The sequence below is a fragment of the Pyrus communis genome, chromosome 3 (assembly GCF_041283825.1).
Source record: "Pyrus communis isolate YQ-2024b chromosome 3, ASM4128382v1, whole genome shotgun sequence".
NCBI lineage: Eukaryota > Viridiplantae > Streptophyta > Magnoliopsida > Rosales > Rosaceae > Pyrus > Pyrus communis.
Genome location: NC_142567.1, coordinates 5,461,358 through 5,484,443, shown reverse-complemented (window position 1 = coordinate 5,484,443; position 23,086 = coordinate 5,461,358). Strand labels below are relative to the sequence as shown.

The following is a 23,086-nucleotide window of genomic DNA, read 5'->3' as shown; positions in this document are numbered from 1 at the left end:
TCATAAATTGAAGCTAACTAGTTCTATATCGCTGATTAACGGTTCTCGTAAACTCCTAACCCAACAGACATTTAAAAACTCTACTTAACCCGAGCCTTGGGGCTAGCCAAGTGATGAGGGGAGAGAGATTTTTCAGTGTGTTGACAACTTGGCTCGATACATCAAGTTTCACTATACAATTGGTCACAAATTTCATTTTCAAGTTTTCAACCAATTGTGTTATTACACTTGGTATATCAGATCGTGCTTGAAGCACATTGAAAAATTTCTTGTAAAAGAGGAGCGCAAACTTTTTGTTCATCGTACGCCTACTTTTTTTGAAACATTGCCGTTCCATTTTACAATATTTCTGATAATGAAAATAAACTTATGTTAATGCTTCAATAGGTCTTTCTCCTCACGTCCGAATGAAAAAGCTTTCCCCTCGTCTCAATTTTGCTTTCATAATTTATTTTCAAACTTGTTAGATATTTTTTTATGTATCTTGAAGACTCGGACTGATAACATAAAGTCATGTGTTTGAAATTTTTCAATCACATGTGGTCAGTTCGGGACAGTCGTCTTGATGTCCTCCTTTCATACAAGTTATTCTCGTGATTTTGAGCTAACATTTGTGGGACATTCTATTTTGAGTTGGATTGAAGGCGGGACTGTTTTGACTCATAACTGTGGCAAATAGCTTATATAAACACCAAAATACACGTCAAGCGTCCAACTTTTTATCTACACAATAGCTCCTGATTTCCGATACAAGGGTTTGATTGAAATTACTTTTGGAAGGTTCAAATACATTTCTTTCGACATTCACCTTCATAAACATTTCTCACTATATTTTTTTGAAGAAAAAGTTGCAAGTGTTTTTGGGTTGTAAAAATGCAATATATGGCGGATGCTTTTCCATTTAAAAAAAAAAAAAAAAACTTGTAATTTTATGAAAAAGTGATAACAATCTGTATGTATGCGTTCATCCGAAACAAAACTTATGTAACTTATGTGGGGATGTTCACGTCATATTGCAGTGTCGAAAGGCTCTACTGTCCAGTAAAAAAAATTCAGCTTGTAATACAAGGTTCAATTTTTGTAACCATATTTGTTCTTGCCCTTGTTTCAAGAAAAGGCTTAGTATCAGAAAGTAATTTTATAAAAGCACTTTAACCTCAGAAAGTGCTTGTCCAAGATTATAACAGTGCATTTCATCCGGTGCTTTGCTTCCCTACGCACCAAAGCCAGCAGATACCTTGCTTCAGTAACTCACTGCGTTTAAGTTTTCAGTTCTCTTATAAAGGGCTTAGCCTTTCAAGGCAATCCTTTGCACACATAAGTTGCTTTTAATTGTCACTGGTTTTCGGTTTCCTTTCACAGAGGACGCGGCATTTAGCGGAAGAAAGATTTGGTGTTTTAGCAGTCAGTGAAGCCAGGTACACTATCTTGTTCTGAAAATTATCTACTGCTAGTTTCTTTTATGTTACAAATTTCAGATTACCGTTTTACATTAATTTACGTCGAAGCCAAACAACTAAAAGCTAGCCAGAGTAAACAGATACACCACTGCTAGTTCCTCCCTCTTTTCTAGCGTACTTGGGAGGAAGAGGCTAATTTCGACAAAAATCTCGTTAAATGTCCGGAAAAAAATCATGTGAAAATAAGAAAATATAAAGGCTGATGCCGGTGAAGTTAACAGTAGTTTCACTAAAAGAGATTAAAATTTGATATATAAATAGACGAAGATGTTACCAACTGTATATGATATGGTAGGAAATATTTAACCACAGTAGTTTCATCGAATTGCTTGTTGGAAAATATATGGATCGAGATACTGTATATTCAGATTAAAAGTATCTTGCATTGTTCTGGTGATGTGTAGGAAGTAAAAATTCAGCTATGGGATTTCTGACGCGGATTTGTGAACGAATAATGTTCATATGGTATCTGATTAGGCGATGGATTAAGTATCAACAAAACTTTCAAGTTATTAATATGAACACTCTCAGAAGAATGTTGGAAGAGCTAATTAGCCAAATTGAATGTATAGTCGAAAAGTTAGATGCCGAGCCTCTTGTTCCAGTTATACAACAAAGAGATGAAGTCTATGAGTGGTTAGAGAACGCGGAAAGGATCAAAACTCAAATACTAACTATTGAAAAGCTCGGTGAAAGGAAATTTATCTCGCGTGTACATCTTGCAAAACTTGTTGATGAAAAAATTGGAGAAGTTGAGGAGTTGCTGAAAAAGGGTTGTCTCTATAATGAGATTTGCAATAAGAAATCGTTCAAGTACGTGATTATGGGTGGTGGAGTTGCAGCTGGATACGCAGCAAGGGAGTTTGTCAAGCAAGGGCTCAAACCAGGTGAGTTAGCGATCATATCCAAAGAAGCCGTGGCACCTTATGAACGTCCGGCACTTAGTAAGGCCTATCTGCTTCCTGAGGGAGCTGCAAGGCTTCCAGGGTTCCATGTCTGCGTCGGAAGTGGAGGCGAGAAGCTGCTTCCGGAATGGTATGCGGAGAAAGGTATTGAGTTACTTCTCAGCACAGAAATAGTCGAAGCGGATCTTCATTCAAAGATCCTCACTAGTGAAACTGGGGGAATGTTTGAATTCGAAACTTTGATCATTGCAACTGGTTCCAGAGTTCTAAGGCTGACAGAATTCGGCGTGCAAGGAGCTGATGCGAAGAACATTTTCTACTTGAGGGAAATCAGTGACGCCGATAAACTTGTAGAGACAATTAGAGCCAAGAAAAAAGGAAAGGTAGTGATTGTTGGAGGAGGATACATTGGTCTTGAAGTCGGAGCAGCTATGAGAATCAACAAATTTGATGTCACCATGGTGTCTCGGGATCCATGGTGCATGCGTCAGCTTTTCACTAAAGAGATAGCTGCTTTCTACGAGGGTTACTACGCCAATAAAGGAGTTAAAATTATCAAGGGCACCCCTGCAGTAGGGTTCGATGCTGACACAAACGGAGAGGTAAAGGCAGTGAAACTCAAAGATGGCAGGGTGCTGCAAGCTGACATTGTTGTTGTTGGGGTCGGTGCAAAGCCTCTCACTGATTTGTTCAAAGGCCAAGTTGATGAAGAGAAGGGTGGGATCCGAACTGACGGAATGTTCGAAACAGATGTCCCTGATGTGTACGCCGTGGGGGACGTTGCTACTTTCCCAATGAAATTGTACAACGACATGAGAAGAGTCGAGCATGTCGACCACGCCAGAAAATCAGCTGAGCATGCTGTGAGAGCTATCAGGGCAAGTGAGGAAGGGAAGTGCATTGACGAGTACGACTATGTTCCGTACTTCTACTCGCGTGCCTTCAATCTTTCTTGGACATTTTACGGAGACAATGTGGGTGATCCGTTGCTGTTTGGAGACCGTGATCCGACGTCAAGAAAACCGAAGTTTGGAGCAGCATGGATCAAGGATGGGAGGATTGTGGGAACGTTTTTGGAGGGAGGGACAGATGAAGAAAACAAGGCTATTGCCAGAGTTGCAAGGGCACAACCTTCAGCTGAGCATTTGGATACACTGAAAAGGGAGGGCTCTACCCTTGATATTTCCATGTTAACAAATTCCCACCTATAATTTGGGAAGTGAGTTTAATTGGTTACTGGAACTCTATATATTTATGTAATACCCTGTATAAAATTAAAAAGATCGGTAATGTGCGTCCTGGATTTGATTTTTTTTTTTTTTTTTTCAATTTCTTCACATTTCATTCTCTGTACATATTCCTTGGATTGAAAAAAGAAAAGAAAAGTGATTTGATAATTCATTGCTCTTTTTGTTGCTATTTACTAAAGTATGTGGCTTAAACCTAATATTTTTGTTATTGATAATACGTGTGACCTAATAGATTGACGAGAAATGTTTTATCCACACTTAGTACGCATTTTGCCACATCTCAACTAATAACACATTATCAGGTGTGTTATGCTAAAGATTAACAATCTACATAGTGTGCAAAAACTGTTAATTTGGGTCCTAACTATGTTCTTTTGAACTCCGATGTGCGAGTGTGTCAACATGCGACCAAAAGGCCAATTGTATATTTTGATTTGTAGAGTATGGCGTGAACTTTGGTTAGAACAACATTAATAACCTAAAATAATAAGAATAATTTTTTTTTTTTAAACAAACGATATTATTTACACTAAAGAAAGGGATAAGTTTAGCCTCATAATGTATTAGTAATAATGTTATGTACATCAAATTTGTGCACCAGATGATATGACACCAATCAAATTTGTGCTTTAATTCAAGTTGAGATTTGATTAATAATTGTAGTAAAAAATATCTGATGTCCAAATCTTATTATTATTATTTTTTTCAAGGGGACAACTGGTGGTAAGCCATGGTTATCCACCCCTTTTGGGGGTTGGAAAAAGCTCAGAGAGACATTGAAGCCTTCTCTGGCCACAAGTCTGGCTTCCATACCAGCAACAGGTTTCGAACCTGAGACTTCCAGTTTTTAGTTTTAAGAAAGCCTCGTAATCCGTTTTTTATTACTGGGCTACCAGCTCGTAGTTATCTGGTGTTCATATCATTTAGTATACAAATTTAACATAATATTTAAGGATCGGGGATATATTATTTTGGACAAAAAAATGGTTGAATTCTTGGAACTTGAGGGTAGGGGTGAATTTTTAATTTTAATATTCGAGGGAACTTGGCCAAAATAATAGTTTAGGGGATACTTTGCAATGGGTAGAAAGTTAGAGGGCTGATCAGAAAAATACTAAAAGTAAAATAATAAAAATGAAAAGATAAAATGCCCTCTTCTTCGTACGGCATTATTTACAGCTGACAATACTGAAACATAGGTTTTCCGAGAGCTCCATCAATCCGAAACGCATCCGATATATCGTCCATCACAGAAGCGTCGGGTACCAAACGACACGTCGCTCGCTGCCGAAATGGCCGCCATAAGAACTGAGAGACTCTCCTCTAAGCTGGATGCGCACAAATCCAACCCCAACCGCCGAGAAAAGATTGGCGGCGGGCTTCTGAGCAACATCGCCAAATTTGCCATCGACTCCACCATCAACTACTCTTTCAAAGCCTTCCCTGGTTAGCTTTTCATCCGTCTCATAAATTTTGGGTTTTTATTGCTTTAATGTAATCTGCAATCCGGGTTAATTAACTTGTTAATTATTTCAAAATTACTGAGATTTTACAAGAACATATGGTTCTTGTTAAACCCTAGAATCGGTCGATTCAGTTTCTTGTTTGAAATGACTGATGCCCATGTAATTAAATTATAACTGCAGTTGGGGAAATGCATAAATTTTGAATCTTTATCAATTTTAATTTGTGGGTTCTTTGAAAAATTCAATGAAAAGTTTGGAAAATTCAGAGAGGGTTGGATTATTGTTTGGGTGTTGAATGTTGTGTGCTGTAATTTGACATATGGAAACAGCAGTCTAATAACTGAACATGAGTTCCCGTGGATGTAAAATCAGGGAAGCTTTGGATGACAAAAACCACAAACGAAATGGTTATCAAACGGGCTGAAATGTAAATACTGTGTACTTTGGACTTGATGTGCGAAACAATGTGAACTATCGAAAATTGAGGGATATCAAAATGCAGACTTGATAGCGATTTTAGGGAGCTAGGGAGGCTTATAATTTTGTATAACGGTTGGTATCGGAGATTTTATTTGGAATAGGATGTAAGGGCAATGATGAATTCGGTTTACAGGCTCAGCCTGTACTGCATTGCATCCCATTCCTTGCCTGCAAGGATGCTCTGATGCTTTCTGTTAACTGCCGTACCTGTTTTCCGTTCAAATTAGTTCGGAGCTATTGTACTTAACCACTATATCTGATGTGAGATAATATATACAACAACAACAACAACAACAACAAAGCCTTTTCCCACTAAATGGGTGGGATAATATATGTTGATGAAAAAATATTTATATCTTTTGGACGGCTACTAGAATTGGTTCTTTGTGTTTATACTTCCATGTTTTCAGCTTGGCTAACGTTGTGGACGCATTCACCATTGTTTCTCTTTCTCCATCTTTTCATTTCGTTTTCCGCCATTTTGATTGCTGCAGGTAGGAAGCAAGCGCATCAGATTGTGCGGGAAGGCTTAAAGGACCATCCACCCCTTTCAGCATCTCTGGACGACAAGAAGAAACTGGAAGATCTTAAGTTAGTGATGGAGGAAATGCACGCGAAAATGGAGCAGATGCAGGAAGACACGAATATTGTAAAGCAGCAACATAAGACATCAGCAGAGCATGTTGAAGGATTAGGGCATCCAAACAAGATGCCGGATGAAGGCGTTCAGGGTTCGGATCTTCTGCAGAACAAGAAGAAAAAGATCTTCATTCGTTCGCGTCTTTAGAACGAGGTTTGGTGTTAATGATCATAACAGAAAGTTCGCGTCTTTAGAACGAGGTTTGGTGTTAATGATCATAACAGAAAGTAAACAATGTAAGAACTATAAAGTAAAACTAATTGTAAATAAAATAATGTGGATGTATTGCAAATGAATGAGGTTCAGAGTGAGCATAGCATTACTCAAATTATGGTGCAGAATTTTCGCCCAAAAAACGGGGAGTTTTAGAAAGTTCCCATAAATCATAGGTATTGGGACGCTAGAGAGACGGTGTATTGGAGCCCCTCTATTTCAATTTGGTTCTAAGCCCCTTCATTTTAATTTCGAACGTTACAGTGACGGTGTATCAGAGATATTGGGGAAGCCCTCGTACGAAAGAGGAAATATAAAACAACGAAGGGCATTCCTGGCAGTGCAAAAACAATTTTTCCTGCCACATTGTTCCTTCACTCACTCTCGTGTACCTTCTCTGGACTTGCACATAGTCTCTCTCTCTCTCTCTCTCTCCAAGCTAAGTGAGAAGTGACAACCTTGCACCGCTGCACTCATAGAGAGATCACAGCACCGAACAATGGCGGCATGGACAGTAGCGTCTCGCAGAGCAGCGAATATGGTGCGGCTTTCCTCTCCCAAGTCGGCTTCCACCGCTCAACCCACTTCCCCTGTCCATCGGCGCGGTTTTGCCACCGGCGGCGGTAATTCGTTCACCTTTGATTGACCTCTATTCGTTTCATCAACAGCTTCATTTAATCTTTTTCCGTCACTTTGGATTTCTCTGTTTTTAATTTTCTGACCTGGAATTCAAATGGGTTGCGGTCGATTTTGGAAAAGCTGAATTATGCGGTCCACTATTGTACTTGTTTTGACTGTGTTGCGCAGATTGTCATGGACCTGGGAATGTGAACTTTTGGGAGGACCCAACGCACCCGTCTAAATGGAAGGAAGAACAAGTGAGTTTTATATAAAGGTTTTGCTTGTTCGCTGTTGAGACTATCGATTACTTGTTTACTTGAGAAGTGTCGTGTTTTCGCACCAACATTCTTGCGGTGTCATGCTACGCGCATTCTCTAGCCTCATGATTTTGTTTGTCATGTTCCGCAGAAGATGTATACAAAGTCGAAAATTCCATGTCTTGTCAATAAAAAAGTTGCACCTCCGGGGTGAAATAGAAATCTCTAAACAGCTCTCGGTCGCGTTGTGATGTTGAGGAACAAATTACTGGTGCTATGCACTATGCAGCGGTCTCAGATTCCACTCTAGGTGGATATGTTGGGGGATGTCGTTAAGTTGTCCGTTGAACTACCCGGTAAAAGGACACAAAATGGTCTGGTTAAGTTCTCATACGAAACTAAGTTTGGATTGCTCACAATAGCGTTGCACGCGAGCGCAAACATATTGTTCATGATAGTCAAGACTCTAACATCTTACGGCTTTGCTTCACTCGGCTTTTTTTTCCCTTACAGTTTCTGCCCGTCTCTTTAGCTGGATTGGGTACGGTTATATATGGGGGTTACAAGTTGTTCACGAAAGGCAAAGAGGACAAAAAGGAAGAGGTACTATGTCTATCTCACTTTCATCTCATGATCCCACGAAACTAAATAATCAATGTGTTAAGTGCTTTCTCATACTCTATTACATGGCTGTATCTACTATTTAGTGTCTTGGGGACGCATTTGAACCGTCAATTCTTAACTCTATTCGGTGTTGAGAACTTGGCCGCATAAAATGATTCGCGTTGTATGAGTTGGGCGGATTGTTTATGTATGCTTTCTATGCAGTGTCTTGATGTACTTTTCATCCGCTATCGGTGTTTTCATTTGTTCATCTTCTGGGACAAAGCATTTGATTAGTTGTAGCTCTTGTTGGATGACTTGCATGTTCTTTGAAATAAGTTTGCAAAGAGTTGGAACTACGAAACGGAAGTTTTTCCATATCTGCTTCCTTTGCTTGCAGAGAGTTGAAGAACGGCCACGCTAGCTTTTGGGGGACCTGAATACATGTGCAACTAAATAAACCGTGTCTTGGCTCCAGAACATTTTACAATGAGGATGCACTTTTTGATGTTACAAGACATCGTTGTTTTTAGGCAGTTTCTGTTGTACATGCAACTTTGTAAGTACATGGAGCCCTTTCTCTTTATCAAATGTTGGTTATAGCGGATGTGTTCCTTCCCACGCACCCAGGTATGAATGCTCCTCTACATTTTAGATTAGTTTAAAGTAGAATATCGCTTTTACCAAAAAATAAAATGTTGGTTTATGGCTCATGCATTATCAATGCCACGACACAAAAATGTTCTATCGGATCTTTCTAAAAACAACTATTTTGTTGTCTATTCTACATCCTTTATATTCAATTATCTAAGAGTAGTACCAAATCATATTCGAAGAATAATTAGCAACCTCAGTCTGCATCTTTTACATCCGCTTCAATATCAACGACTGCCGTAGAAGAATCCTTCCCTGTAACCAGTGTCAATGTTCAGAAAACATATCGATTTGATGCATACACTACTATAGAAAATGCCCTACGATTTATGGATTCATCGACGATTAGGAGTCTATTACACCCTTGGCCCTTTAATGCAAGATAAAAATGCAAGGCAACGGTGACAAGAAAAATGCAGACTTTAACGATCATCAAATGCAGGCTTGCAAAATATGATCACGAAGAGAAAATGGCAACAGGGTTTTCAGGGATAACCTCTTGCGGAACGGGTGAAGTCATTGAATGCCTGCCCAAATGTTGTAGATTGTTTGGAGAATTTTATAGGGTCCATCACGAACTTGTCATCCACCACTGAAATTAAACCACATCTTACAACATGAGGCAACATCCACACTACTTTTCCATCGAATACAAAAACAAAATTAGGAGTTTTACAAAGATTTAGTATGAAAGCGCAAAAAAATGGGCCTGTATATTCTATAACCAGTAACCACCAAGTTACTCAGATTTTAGGAATAAAAATTGGCAACACGATGTAAACGGGGTTGCCAACGTAAAGAGACTCCTTAAATGTAGCTACTAGTGGCGCCGTAGGGATATGGCATTGGTCTACTAACAGGATAAAGCAGTATGAGGATTTTTTGGAACTAAAACAAACATAAGCCCATAAGTTTTGACCAGGAAAAAACACATAATATTAGTCAGTAATGGTAACGTAAGTACACGGTCTGCAGAGTGCAGACAGCTACGAGGAAAAAAGCCGCAAGTGTAATTTGGAATTCAGAGAAGCAAGACACCAAACTATGAGTGTATACCGGAAAAAGGTTGACTACAGTAGGGGCAGAGCTGCAAATCATCATTTAAAGTCGACCTGCAAAAGGTCGCATCATTGCCCAAGTTAGGTTATAACAATCCTTATAAACTATATAAGTTAGCTGGTCTTACTTGAAAATCTGGAAATCGTTTCCACAGTTTGGGCACTGCAAGTACATAAAGAAAAACAATCATTCGAGGCAGAAGACTGCAGAAGAATCAGAACGTCACATTTGAGGAAAAAACACCCAGCTTGTTACTCAAAAAGTACTTGATTAAGAGTCGATAACATTTTGAGTGGTTTTTATATGAACAAGTATCATTATCATTCAAGTACTCAAATTTTTTCAATTATTATACATGTAACAAGCATTTCTCTGATACATCCCCCACGGGGAAGAATGATTACGATGCTGTATTTTGCATTCGAATCCTTCAAAACCATGTATCCATATCTACTTATACAGCGCCCGCGATACAGTTGTTTGAAATCAAGACATCCAATTACTGCAAATATTACTCAACTCCTAACGAACTAAATCATAAAGCCTTTCGGGTAAACCATCCATTCTTCATATATCACCCAAATTAAAACATCTGCAGATTGATAAATAAACTCCAAACACAATCCAAAGCGTTATGTAAGAGTAAGACCTACATATCTATTGATAAAAAATAATCGAAGCAGACATAACTAATACAAAATAAAGGGTATTATCTCCTATCCTCAATTACTAGTCAACGTTTGCAAATGCATAGAGGGAAATGATCAAATTGAGAACAGGGAAATTAAACCAACAACTTTTGAGTTGCGAATTCACGGCGAAACCCAGCAACAGAAATTCGATACGCAGTCTAAGAAAACTAAAAATTTGAAGTAGCGTACACTGTCTTGAACCATATCCCGCCCTGCCCACCACAGAAAAGCACCCACACCAACAATTGGTACAAGCACTGCAATCAGCTGCATATCAAAACCCATCAATTTCATTAGACACACACAAAACAGTAGTAACATACCCAGAGATCTTCAGAAATGTTAGAGAGAGAGAGAGAGAGAAAGTACCCAAATGGAAACAATAGCATCCAAAAGCCAGCCAAGCTGCCCAGTAAACGAAAGATAAGTCAATCCAATAGCTACAGCCAAATTACCCAGAAGTCTAGCAATGGCTCCGTCATCTTTCCCACCACCACCGCCACCGCCTCCGCCGCCATTAAACCCACCAAACCCCTGATTCAACCTCACCACGACCTCCCTTTTCTTCTTCTTCTTTCTCTTCCACCCCTCATCTGTCACCAAAACCCCATCCCTGTCCCAATAAGCCTGCAACCTGAACTTGCTCTGCTTCAAAAACCCAATCTTTGCCCTCGACAGAGGAAAATATTTGATGGGTTTCTTGCATGTCCTATTGTGCAGACTGCTCAGCCTGAAAGATAGGGAATTTATGGAGATTTGAACGACGGTTGCCATAGAAATGATTGGAAGCTTTTAAGAACAAAGGCCCCAATATGTCAAAACTCTGGTTTTGTACTTCTCATGGAGGATTTTATGGTGGTATGTGGATTTAGTAAGTGGGGAAAGACAATTTCTCTTTGGATTTGGCTTCTCTACTTTCTCGTGTGTCGATTTGATATTTCTACTTTCAGCACTGCACTGACTTATTCGAACAATCATCCTGTTTCTTGTTGGATGTGACTTATGTGGCAAACAGCAGTAGCCTGTATTAATTTCCACAATATTTTTTAATATTTATTTGTAATTGTGCGGAAATTGATTTTCTGGTAATTATAATTTTGGGTAATGATGGATGCATGTCTTCATATTGTAGCATGCAAATATAGCACATCACAGTACAATCAAGAATCTTGTACGAGGGAATGGCTTCTTAAGATTGAGAAGGTTTCTCTTCAAGATACTTCGTGACTGGTTCAAAAAATTCGTGTTCATGGTTAAAATCGTTTATTTTATAAAATTATTATGTAAAGATTATCTTTTTAAAAAATCAATTTAAAATAAGATCGTTTAGTCAATCAAAATATCGTATGCCCACATCTCAACTAATTTTAACTATGGCTCGAGCTCGACATTAGCATAGTTCAACGTCACGTAGCATCAGTTTCCAATGTCAGATGACAAACATGGCTGTCGTCGTTCATTGTAAAATAGCATATGATCTTTACCGCTCCCTCTCTCAAATTGTGCTTGACAAAGAGAGCGGCCAGGTTCGGTGCTAGAACTCGTCAAAGACTATTTTGAAATAATTTTTTTTTAAAACGAGGAGTGTAAGTGAAATGTTTAAGAAAGTTTTTGGGTCATCTATAGTAGTACAAACTCTCTAAATCAACCACTTAGTACTACGGTTAAGTGATATTCCTTTTTATTTGTAAATGAGGTCTTAGGTTCGATTCTCGTCAAAGACGAATTCGAACCATATTATTACTAGCTCATTGTGAGGCTAAGCCGATCTCATCCCTCTTCTTAGTATATATAATATCGTTTGTTCTAAAAACAAAAAAAATAATAAAAAAATAAAAAAAAAAAAGCAAAGCGGAAAACTCTCTAGATCAACGTCACATAGAATAAGGTAGATATGTTTGCCGTCGTTCCTTGTAAAATAACTACTGCAGTGCAGAATTGAAGAAATATCAGTACATACGATTCTAAACCACACTCACGCTCATGATCTCCGAGATCAGTCTTTCTTCCTATCATATGCCTTAGTCGATATTTCAGCATCTCTGTATGGCTCGGCACTGTATGCATGCTTCTGAACAACTGAAAAGAAAACCATCTCCACGCACACTAGTATGTTTTGAAGAGCTTCCTCAATATGCTCCACGTCTAGCCAGATATGATGAGATCGGATTATTTTCAGCGCTGCAAGAATGTCAAGGACAATCCCCTGCAAAATCAGGTGAACTGCTTTGTCAAATCATACAAGAACTTTCTTTCTAAAAGAAACTCGTATATTTAACTAAGAAATAGCCCTTCTCTCAACTGAATCGATTACACATTAACGAAATTGAAATGTTCTTGACAATACAGGTTATGGATGATTTTTAAAAGCAACCAATCATGGGAATATCAGTTTCGGTAATTGAGCAAAAAAACTTAGTTATGTGCATGTTATAGTGAGGCTAGCAGAGAAAACGAATCGATGTATGTCTCAAGATTCAATGCAGATACAAAGGTATAGAATATGGTGTTGGACATCTCACGAAACAAAGATGAAACAGAGCCTTAGACATGGATAACCGTGTTAAAATCGGTGCAAGAATCCCAACAATCAGCATGGAAAAGAAAGTATTTATTCTCCTTAAATCATAACAAACTATATCTGGATAAATTAAAGACGATTTTGCTTGGCAACTGAATGATTTTATGATCTGCTATATCTTTCTGCTAGATAATCTAGAAGGAAGAATGCATATGCATACTGCAAGAATATTTCTTTGGGAGATTCTACGCAAGAAGCTTATCTGCCCATGATTCATGAGTCATGAACATTAAGACCGATCCAGTGGTAACTTTCATGCCTAATGCTTCGGGAGTTTAAATTCCTAGTCAGAGTTCACAACATATACAAAACACTATATCCACAATGGCATTCTCTAACTTAACAACCCCCATTTGACATGAAAGGGCAGGCGAAATGATAATTACCTGCCAAAAGCAGAAGAAGACGATCCCTTTGATGCACAAGAACTTAGTGAGCGGTTTGTGTGGTGCCAGCTCTTTAGCAAACACATGGTAGAAGGCGACAAGAGAATACAAAGCCAGTGACACTGAAATGTTCAGAATTATAGTGAATGTCCAGCTAACCCAGCTGGGATATACACCAAGAAGTTGAAGAGTTATCATCAAGATGGAGCACACAGGGCGAATCACAACAAATTGCCATGTCCAGTACTTGAGAAGCTTCAAAGTATGATGGTTCAGATGAACAGTGCGAGGCTGCATTGTTTGATAGATACAAGTCAACATATACCTCAGTTAGTGAAGGTTAACAAAACTAAGCTAGGTACAAATAAATCCAAGGAACATTAGCTATACACGTGCCTTTGCACACACTACAACTGGAAGATGGTGGAAAGACTAAGAATTTGGATATACGGCTAAGGATCTTTCTATTGTTCCCATCCCAAAGAGAAAATGAGTTCATTAAGCATAAAATTGAAGTCGTTGTATCAGAAAACATTCTCATTTATCATTAGTTAAATTAACTAAAACAACGAGAATCCGAGAAGAAAATTCATTTACCATAAAAAGAGTCATTGGAAACGAATGGTGAATCTCCCGTCCTTTGATTTCATCTGGCACGATGTTTTTACTTATGGATATGTTCAAGTAGCTGTACAGCAAAGCCAAAAACTTGGCTATTACCTGCACATGTATAATGAACCCAAGAAACTCAGAACTAACAATATGCTAACACCACCTCAAATCTTACTTTTTTTCTTCGTTATACAAGATGAACAACTACATCTCCCAACGTCGAAATCTTACCAAAGCCTCGTAGCATTCCTTGATCGAATCCAAGACCGTGAACGAAACTTTGCTTCCCTGGTAATCCAACAAGCCCACAAAGGAATCAATGGCATATAAGGGGGCCATAAGTATGATGATTATGATGGCCTTTTGCTCCTTTGGTTTATTCCAGCAGAAAAAATGCTCTGAGAGAAGCTGTAGTGAGAAATGCGTTGTGACCATCATACAGAAAGTGGAACCCAGAAGAACAAGTTGTGCAGGATTTGCCATTTTTCTCTGGTTTTTTGGGTCTTTAACCACAAAAGTGCTGATTCAAGAAGCACCTGCAAAAGGATTCGGATTCAAGTAAAGCACAAAATCCATTTCACAAATCACAAAACCCAATTAGAAAATCATAAACGTATGACGACCCAAGTGAGAAAAATTTCAAAATTTTCAGAATCCCAAATTTAATCAGGCGACAACGAGACAGTCCAACACATAACACAAAACATATAAAATAAAAAAAAAGTAAGCTAAGTCAACTGTGAAGTAATGCTAAAGGTAGAAGAATGAATGGACTGACTGGCTGTTTGGTTGCAGAGAAAAACGCTTGCTTCTTCCGCTGCGAAATTTTCTAGCGTTTCTGGAGAGCTATGAGAAAATACGCGACCGGTTTGTTGGTCGGTCGGATTGAGATTATTGGGCGCTGAGAGATGGAGCGATTGGAGCTCTTTGAACAACGATTGCAGAAATTTAGCTGGAGAATCGAGATGGCACATTTAACTTGCAGTTATAAATAAATAATATACGTTCAGATATCAATCAGCGGGGATAGCTCAGTTGGGAGAGCGTCAGACTGAAGATCTGAAGGTCAGGTGTTCGATCCACCTTCACCGCATTTTAGTCTTCTTTTTAAGTCCATTTCTGTATTTTATTTTTCCCACTACCATTTTTATGTATTCATTTTAAGTTTTTTAATATTAGAGATAAATTAAAATCTATTAATGTCATGCATCTTTTGTTTGTATTTTTGAATTCAATGCTATGTCTTCAACATGGTCTCCAAAATCGACTGTATCTCTTAATCAAGTCCGCAACTAAATAGAAAATACTACCATAATCAACATCGTTATCAAATCCTTCCTCTTGCAAACACTGCGTCACGGCCAGGGCTCGTAAATCTCCGAAAGTAGGACAGAAGGCTCTCATTTGGAGGTGCACATTTTGCAGATGAGTGATTATTTGGCAAGAAAATATGGAGCCGGTAGCAAAGCCGCCAAATTTGCTTGTATCATTAGCGAGATGTGGCAATTAGACAATTGTTCTTGCACATGATTGCACGTATTCAAAGATTATTCGACAATTTCTGTATAGACATATGTTCGACGAATTGTACAGTTTTCAAAATTTTAAAATAAAGAATGCAAATGCTTCACCAAATGTAAAATTTCCACTTATCGCTCGGGCATTGTCAATTGATATAACGAGAGACAAATGAATGCACAATATAAAGGCCAAAATTGTTACATTTAACTAATTTCCAAGGTACCCTTTCTTCAAGCTAAAAGTGACTGATTTTCTTGCATCGATCCAAATCAAAGAAACCATATGGAGAAGAAACTAATTTCCAAGATGCTGCGTAGTATCTCGATTCCAGGAAGCCAAGCTGATAACAGCAGTAACAGAAATACGCAAAATTTAGTATCACAATTTTGAAATCAAGCAGTTTGATTTACTTTTGAATTTAGAGGTGAGTGATATTAGTATATTACGGTCATTAGATGCAAGAAACTCCCGCGAATATCATGAAAACAAGGTCTGGCATACCTTATGTAAAAAATTGAAGTGAGATTGATGCCGCTCCTCCTATGTGTTTTTGAACAACTGCGGTGAGGATATTTCTCGAGGCTGCCATAACTGTACAGTTTAAATGTAATTTCTTGTATGGCAAACAGAAATTCTTGGTGTTCCTGGAAACGTTCAACTTTACAATTCTGCAACGTTTGGTTCTACATTATATGGCTTTTAAAACCTCTCCAAGAACTAGTCCCCACTGAGTCCAATGGGAGCCACCCTGCATTAAAGATCCAACAAAACGAATATTTAAGAAGCAATAACTGTCATGATTACATACACCAGAGTCTGCACTTCTAACGTTTCAAACTTACCCTTCAAATTGCAGAATAGGAGGTCAAGTCTCAACAAGGAAAAGAGACGATATAAAACAAGCACTTACCTGGCAAAACACGGCAAATGGCTCTCTTAATGGTCCATCGCATGAAAGCTCACTTGTACTCCCATCAATGAAGGTTCCATCAGCAAAGATCACCTGGTACATGACAACTAAAGGCGATTGAAAAACGAAAGCCTAACTGCAAATTTTCAAGTAACCTTTCAAATTCAAGTTAAATTGAACAGTTGAACTTGTTAATGCAAGATCTGAAACCACTCTCGACATAAGAGCACAGAATGAGACAATGTCACAGTTGATAAAGATTTCAATAATGCTCTTACGCATGCTTAGCTTTCTAGATACAATGAAACTAGAAAGAAGTAGCATTGCCTTCTCAACTTTCCACGTAGGAAAATTGTCAAGCGGTAACTAACATATAGGACCTACGTTCCAGATGAATGCCAACAGCACGTCCTTCGAAACCGCCACAAACACAGATTTCCCTCTCCTAGAACACTATAATTTTTCTTTTATATGAATTGAAATCACAGGCATTTGAAGTCAGTGCAAGCTTGAATGAGGCAGCAGTTGATGAATACGCATAAAATTATCATTGTTAATCTAGCATCCAACCCAATATCATTTGATAATGACTGAAGAAGGTTAAAAAAATTATATTGAGCGGCAAGACTTGGAAATAATGTTCTCAAAACTTCCACTAATGTGCAGCCAAACTAGGCCTTGAATCTTCTGCTCTAATACCATGTTTAAGTGGAGCATCTAATAAAAAACCAATGCAGACCTAAAAAGGAAGAAAGAAGAAAGAAAAAACCCAAACCAATTCACAATGGATCATGCCCCAAAACTTTATAGACTCGACTATCCTCATTTGCAGTTAAGATTAACGAGGCTTTTCATCCACACAATTTTCATTTCATGAAAACCAGGCTCATAGGTTTGGTTTAGGATTAGGAGCAGTGCATATTAATAGTAGTTGCTTCTGCTGCCTGCTTCCAGGGTTGTAATGCAAGAGATGCAAAACAAATTCTGAGAAGTTATGTAAATGAAATGTAGGAGTAAATGCGGCCAGACCTCTGATGCATATCCAGGAGTTGCACCAGCCACTGGTTTGGTAAATGAACCTACTGGGGAGTTTCTCTGTACAGCCTCGCAGAAAGCAAGAAGGCGCTCACGGCTTCCAAGCTGTACAGCCTGAAAAGAATTACATGAGTATCTGAGATGCTCTTGCTTGTAGCAGGGCATATTTCTCAACTAACATTGTCAATCCGCTAATCAAAACTGTACAACCAGAATAACATTATCATCCTACATGTACGAATAACATTCTAGAAATTAGAATAAAAGAAATAAACAGCAGCTTGCTGGTACACAATTTGTTGACCCCAGACGATGTTACTGTTCAGGCAGACCTAAATTTCTTAACCACCAATATAATGTTTTGAAGGTTTGCTTGGCAAAATAAGCTCTAAATACCTGGACTGTGTCATGACGAGGAATACGAGGAAGTGGCTGCACCTTATACCCTCTGGCTGCCATAACTTCAGCTACCAGTAAAGTGCCCTAAGGTATAGAAAAGCAGGGAAAAGAATTTCAGTTCAAAGTTGAAGTAATGACAAATAAAACGTAAACTAGGAAATGCAGATTCCAATACCTTGATAGCCTCGCCTACCATTTGAGGTGAAAGGAACAAACCCTGGAAAAATGCTCGCATAATGTCACCAGGAGTTGCGCCACAATCAACTCCAAGGCCAGGTGCAGACAGACGAGCTGATGCTGCTTTTACCCATTTTTCTCTCCCAGCAACATATCCACCACATGGTGCTATAGTCCCACCAGGATTTTTTATCAAACTGCCCGCAATCAAATCTGCACCCTGAACACCAATAATGACATTTTATTGCCTTTCATCATAAGGAATAGAAAAGGATATATAAAATTTGCACGTACCACCAATGGAGGTTCAATGCTTTCCACAAATTCACCATAACAGTTATCCACCATGACCAAGCAGTTAGGATTCTGCATCTGGAATGGATAAATACAAATGGAACAACAGTAAACTTTCCAATACAAAGGGGAAAATGATTGACTAGAGTTAACAATAATATGTTTGATATATATCACTTTCAGGCTACTCCAGAATAATAAATTGAACTCATATATATTAGCAACAGTGGAAGTGTAGAAAATCTTTATACACCCCAGTATTCTGGCTACTCAAGGTGAAACAACACCATTTTGTTAAAATGTCATGCTATCTAATATAGAATGACACCACTTTTAATCTGATCACAATACCTATTGTCACTCAGACTGTGATTAATGCAGATATTCACTTCCATGACACACTCTGGTTACAAAGCCAGTTCCATGAAATTCATAATCGGATAGTCAAGAAACTTACCTTAATTATCTTAATTGCTTGCCCTATATCATCTACACTTAAACTCCGACGCCATGAATAACCACATGACCTCTGTATGAGCGCACATTTTGTTTCAGGTCTCAAAGCATGGACAAGTGCATCCCAGTTAAGGCCGCCATCTTCAGCAAGCTAAAATGGCATCAGATATGAGATAGTTCAAAAAACACACCAACAAATCTAAACAAAAATCTTTCAATGTAACTAGTTACATACTGGAACTTCTCGGTATTTCACTCCAAAATCTGTCAAGGACCCCATGCCATGAGAGTCTCTCTTTCCAATAACTTCCTCCAAGGTGTCATAGGGAGGACCAGCAACTGCCAAAAGCTGACATGTAGATTAGTTGAAAGTCTAAACATATTCCAAGGAAATAGGTGGACAAGGAACAATTATGCAGCTGCAGATAATTTTTCAACACGGAGTGCATCTGCATCAAATTAACAGCTCACCTCATCCCCTGGCCTTAGAAAAGCAAATAAAGCACACGTTATAGCATGAGTTCCTGAAAAAAACTGAATGTATTGGAGAAGAGGATTAAAAAAGCATTGTATAAAACCCCATAAAGCAAACACACCACACTATATATGGCAAACCTGTGAGCGAACTATAGCAGATTCAGCCCCAACAATTTCAGCAAAAGCTTGGTCTAGCGCTTCACGTCCCCCAGCTTCATCATGACCATAACCAGTGCATCCGGCAAAGTGCTGATTATAGACAGATGACAATGGCCATGATACCATAAATGAGAAAGTTAATCATCTTATAATTATTAGTGAAGGGTAAGAATTTGATGAAGTCAAGAGACCCAAATAGAGAATTTTTCGACTTTTTTACAGAATTAGCTCATTGGTTACATATGGAAAGAAAACAGTAAGGCACTATTGTTTCAATTCATGTATTATAACAACTACTACAACAAAAAAAGTCCTTTGAACAAAGAACAAATCTAGACACGCTTCTACTTACAAACATAGGCAGAAAAAAATATGCACACAAACAAACAATGGAATGAGATGTATAGATAGCTGCTGCTGCTAATAACATGTTCATCCACTCTATGCATTCTTCCTTCTCAAGGATTACATGAACCATCTTCAACATTATATCCGAATTAAACAAAAAACTACTTACATGTGATCCAACTCGAGCATTCTGGAAAGCTTTAAGAACACGGGTGGTATTGCGTGCAACCAAATTATCCACGGCTCTGAACTCTGAATACAACGAGTCCACTGCGTCCGAAACCTGCATTGCACAGAAATGAAAGCACTTGGGCTCTTATCACAATGAAGCTTTTAGTGCTTAAACCAAACATCCAGCCTTCCAAGCTCCACATAATTCCGAGCATGGTAATTGAATCATACACAAGTTAAGAAAGCAATTAAGGGTAATATGTAATTGCAACAGAAATTAAGGAAATATTAATGAATGGAAGATGGGTTAGTTTAGTTGCTCTGAAATTCATGGAAACATAAATAACAGCAAAAAATTTAAAAGGGTTAATCTTTCTCTACCATTACCAAATTTTCTAAGCAACCAAACAGAAGACTGACCGGCAAAGTAACTGAACTTTGAAAGAACACGAGCAGCAATAGAAGCTAAATACTTAGAATTTTGATTTCTAATAAATTCCTGCAATGCAGAAAACTACCTATCAAACATGAACTTGAAGCAATATATATACCTCTGGAACAAAAGGAGAGTCTTTCGCATGAAAATGGTGATTGGTAGGGACTGAGAGTGGAGAGCTTGAGCGATTAGTAGCCCTGGGTACGGAAGCTCTGGGAGTGAGCGTAGGATAAGCAGACGTGGCGCAGGATAAGGCCCACATCGTCAAGTCCTTCGAAGGGGACGCCTGGCCGTGCGACTACGAGTACACAGTTTCTTTGCGGTCGTTCGGACTTTTGAGCGCTTGTGGATTAATCATCAAATGAAAGGATTTTGTATCTCACCTATTCCTTCATTGTATATGTTTAAATTATTTTAAAATTTTTATTTAAAATTAAATGTAAACAATACCTGATAATTTATGGTCGCACAACGTATAAAATATGAATCCTCACAAAAAAGATCCGGAGAGGAGCCTCATCCCAAATGAAACGTTTTCTATTTGACCAAAAAAGTAGTAAGTGATTAAAAAAAAAATTATTTAAAGTTTAATAGTTGTTTTTTATACAATAATTGACGATAAATTATCTGAGAACTCGTCGTTTTCGAGATTCAAAATTCAACACCCATGTTCCAAAATGGGACGAGAAAACTGCTATGTTCCTTACCATCTCAAAGCGGCCGGACAAGGAGAGGTTTCAATTTTCTTCAATTTGTGTGTTATTTTCTGTAGTGGTTCGGTATTTTCTTAAATTACTTGTGTTTTCTTTACTATCATTTAACTAAATCAATCAAAATATTGAGCTTTTTTTTTTTTGGTTTGAAATGGATTCAAGCTAATTAGGTTTTGAAGGTTTTTATTGAAAAATCAACACATTTCAAGTTTCTTTTTGTGCTAATTAATCAAGTTTATATGTGCCTCTGCTCCTAACATTGTAGCAAATCTTTGATGCAACAAGGATGAGATTAAATAAAAGATGTTGGCACTTGGCAGTGCTGAATGTGAAGGTGCTATTGTTACTATTTTATTTCGATATCTACCAATATTTGATTATTTTTCGTTTATTCAGAATGATGAATTGGCACCTCTTGTACATTTTTTGTTTGATCTTCAGGTTATATGAAGAAGAAAACATCCTAAGATTTAGGAGAACATTTGGTGTGTAAGGCTGTAGTTCATAGTTGTATGTCGCAGGAGAAGGACAGTGAGATGGAGGGCTGAAGAAACATATAAAGATGTTCAATGCCCATAAGCATTTTAGTGCAATCTGCCAACCAAAATTGTTGCCACTAATATTTTTTTGGATGGAGAAATTGTTGCCACTTTTTTAGTTTATTTTTTTCTTCATGCAAAATTGTTACTTTTTTTTTTTTGGAAATTTATTGCTACTTTTAAATCTGAGCTTAGGATTCATGTTATATTGGCGTGATTTATATGTGTAGGTTTGTTGTTGCTTAAATTAACTACGCTCACTTCAATTTTATTTTGCGTTTGAAAGTAAATTCAAACTGAGGCAACAACTGCAATAACTATAAAAGATAAAAAATAAAACCTAAGAAAACCCACACTAAGAGTACTCAACACTAAATAACGTTTTGAAGTACTTAAAAATATTTTCAAGAACATATAGTGTCCGTGATAAAAGAAATGTCTCTTATTTTAGCGGTAATTTGGTGTGAGTTGATAAAAAATAACTCTGGGTACCCTAGTCACGATAAATAATATGAACTCCACATAAATAATTCCCCATGATGATTTGATGTAAAAATGCAACACAAGGATTAGGTTGTTAAGGGTAAAACAAATAGCTTAGGTGGTAATCGCACAAAAATGAAAAACTCCATGCATTTTTGTTCAATTTAATAACGAGTGCCAAAAGGCTAGTTATGAAAATAAGTCTCATCAACCTTAATTTTATGTTGACAAAGTCTATGAGCGCATTTTTTTTTCCTTGTAGTCAATTTGTGTAACTAGCAATATTACTCAGTAACAAAATTGTTATTGATGAGTAATAACACAATCTTAAATCTAAGTTCTTGTAATTAGTTTCTATCTTCGACTTGCATGTATAAATTTACCACATGCAAACTCAACAATTTTTTGAAAGTTACTAAATATAAATTGTAATACTTGTTAGTAAATAATAGTTATAACTAAGTCTAGTATCATGGGTTTATAATTAAACAAGTTATTAAATTAATAATTGTACAAGGAAGTTGAGCTTGACCCTAAATGTCACATCCCGACTCAGGGCGGACCACTTCCCGAGCCCGCTCCACCACCGTAGCACGATATTGTCCGATTTGGGCTTACCATTCCCTCACGGTTTTGTTTTTGGGAACTCACGAGCAACTTCCCAGTGGATCACCCATCATGGGATTGCTCTAGCCCCCTTCTCGCTTAACTTCGGAGTTCCTACGGAACCCGAAGCCAGTGAGCTCCCAAAAGGCTTCGTGCTAGGTAGGGATGTGAATATACATTTAAGGATCACTCCCCTGGACGATGTGGGATGTCACACTAAATCCACAAGACGCTCCCTACTCACAGCGAGTAGGTAGGAAGTAAAAGTTATAGTAGTTGTTACTAAGTAATAGTAACAATAATAGTTATTGGGTGACATCAACTAAATGGAATTATGAAACACATATACAGTAAGCAATTGTTTTATATATACATAATAGTGTAACCCTATCCATACCAACATTTAGCGCTTATGCTAAAATCAAATCAGGTAACGTTTCTTTATCTTATTTTAGACGGCCAACTTAGTATACTAGGTAATAG

General features: G+C 37.9%; 5 protein-coding genes, 1 non-coding gene and 1 pseudogene across 11 annotated transcripts; 4 read left to right on the top strand and 3 right to left on the bottom strand.

Moving 5' to 3' along the window:
• Positions 1–1,311: 1,311 nt before the first annotated feature.
• LOC137714105 (monodehydroascorbate reductase, seedling isozyme pseudogene) lies at positions 1,312–3,766 on the top strand (annotated as a pseudogene). Its single transcript, XR_015960545.1, has 2 exons — positions 1,312–1,418; positions 1,865–3,766. The product of XR_015960545.1 is annotated as a monodehydroascorbate reductase, seedling isozyme pseudogene (transcript).
• A 1,005-nt stretch (positions 3,767–4,771) lies between these two features.
• LOC137716336 (uncharacterized) lies at positions 4,772–6,529 on the top strand. Its single transcript, XM_088690744.1, has 3 exons — positions 4,772–5,061; positions 6,056–6,354; positions 6,402–6,529. The coding sequence occupies exons 1-2, from the start codon at positions 4,908–4,910 to the stop codon at positions 6,346–6,348; spliced, it is 447 nt and encodes a 148-aa protein (XP_088546870.1). The 5' UTR covers positions 4,772–4,907; the 3' UTR covers positions 6,349–6,354; positions 6,402–6,529.
• A 130-nt stretch (positions 6,530–6,659) lies between these two features.
• On the top strand, positions 6,660–8,502 carry LOC137716338 (uncharacterized). 2 transcript variants are annotated; one of them, XM_088690746.1, is made up of 4 exons: positions 6,660–7,037; positions 7,222–7,292; positions 7,806–7,895; positions 8,296–8,502. In XM_088690746.1, exons 1-4 carry the CDS (start codon positions 6,914–6,916, stop codon positions 8,317–8,319), a joined length of 309 nt encoding a protein of 102 aa, XP_088546872.1. In that variant the 5' UTR covers positions 6,660–6,913; the 3' UTR covers positions 8,320–8,502. The 2 variants fall into 2 exon arrangements, with proteins under 2 accessions (XP_088546872.1, XP_088546871.1); XM_088690745.1 differs by having other exon boundaries at positions 8,121–8,502.
• A 53-nt stretch (positions 8,503–8,555) lies between these two features.
• Positions 8,556–11,302, bottom strand: LOC137716337 (uncharacterized). The gene is made up of 6 exons (XM_068455776.2): positions 10,670–11,302; positions 10,490–10,567; positions 9,736–9,770; positions 9,606–9,661; positions 9,046–9,141; positions 8,556–8,804 (listed from the first exon to the last, which is right to left on the bottom strand). Exons 1-6 carry the CDS (start codon positions 11,072–11,074, stop codon positions 8,746–8,748), a joined length of 729 nt encoding a protein of 242 aa, XP_068311877.2. The 5' UTR covers positions 11,075–11,302; the 3' UTR covers positions 8,556–8,745.
• An 858-nt stretch (positions 11,303–12,160) lies between these two features.
• LOC137716157 (uncharacterized) lies at positions 12,161–14,812 on the bottom strand. The gene is made up of 5 exons (XM_068455564.2): positions 14,658–14,812; positions 14,111–14,415; positions 13,865–13,987; positions 13,268–13,558; positions 12,161–12,506 (listed from the first exon to the last, which is right to left on the bottom strand). Exons 2-5 carry the CDS (start codon positions 14,360–14,362, stop codon positions 12,297–12,299), a joined length of 876 nt encoding a protein of 291 aa, XP_068311665.2. The 5' UTR covers positions 14,363–14,415; positions 14,658–14,812; the 3' UTR covers positions 12,161–12,296.
• An 87-nt stretch (positions 14,813–14,899) lies between these two features.
• TRNAF-GAA (transfer RNA phenylalanine (anticodon GAA)) lies at positions 14,900–14,972 on the top strand. Its single transcript has one exon. It is a non-coding gene; the product is annotated as a tRNA-Phe (tRNA).
• Positions 14,973–15,505: 533 nt separating this feature from the next.
• On the bottom strand, positions 15,506–20,643 carry LOC137716400 (uncharacterized). 4 transcript variants are annotated; one of them, XR_015960542.1, is made up of 13 exons: positions 20,378–20,643; positions 19,825–19,938; positions 19,287–19,397; positions 19,143–19,205; positions 18,907–19,020; positions 18,673–18,822; positions 18,216–18,293; positions 17,920–18,141; positions 17,742–17,828; positions 17,340–17,459; positions 16,311–16,403; positions 15,902–16,148; positions 15,506–15,740 (listed from the first exon to the last, which is right to left on the bottom strand). XR_015960542.1 is itself a non-coding variant. In XM_068455848.2 (12 exons), exons 1-12 carry the CDS (start codon positions 20,522–20,524, stop codon positions 16,089–16,091), a joined length of 1,359 nt encoding a protein of 452 aa, XP_068311949.2. In that variant the 5' UTR covers positions 20,525–20,624; the 3' UTR covers positions 15,857–16,088. The 4 variants fall into 4 exon arrangements, 1 of the variants encoding a protein (XP_068311949.2); XR_015960543.1 differs by having other exon boundaries at positions 16,311–16,446; positions 20,378–20,624; XR_015960544.1 differs by lacking the exon at positions 17,340–17,459 and having other exon boundaries at positions 20,378–20,624.
• Positions 20,644–23,086: the final 2,443 nt, after the last annotated feature.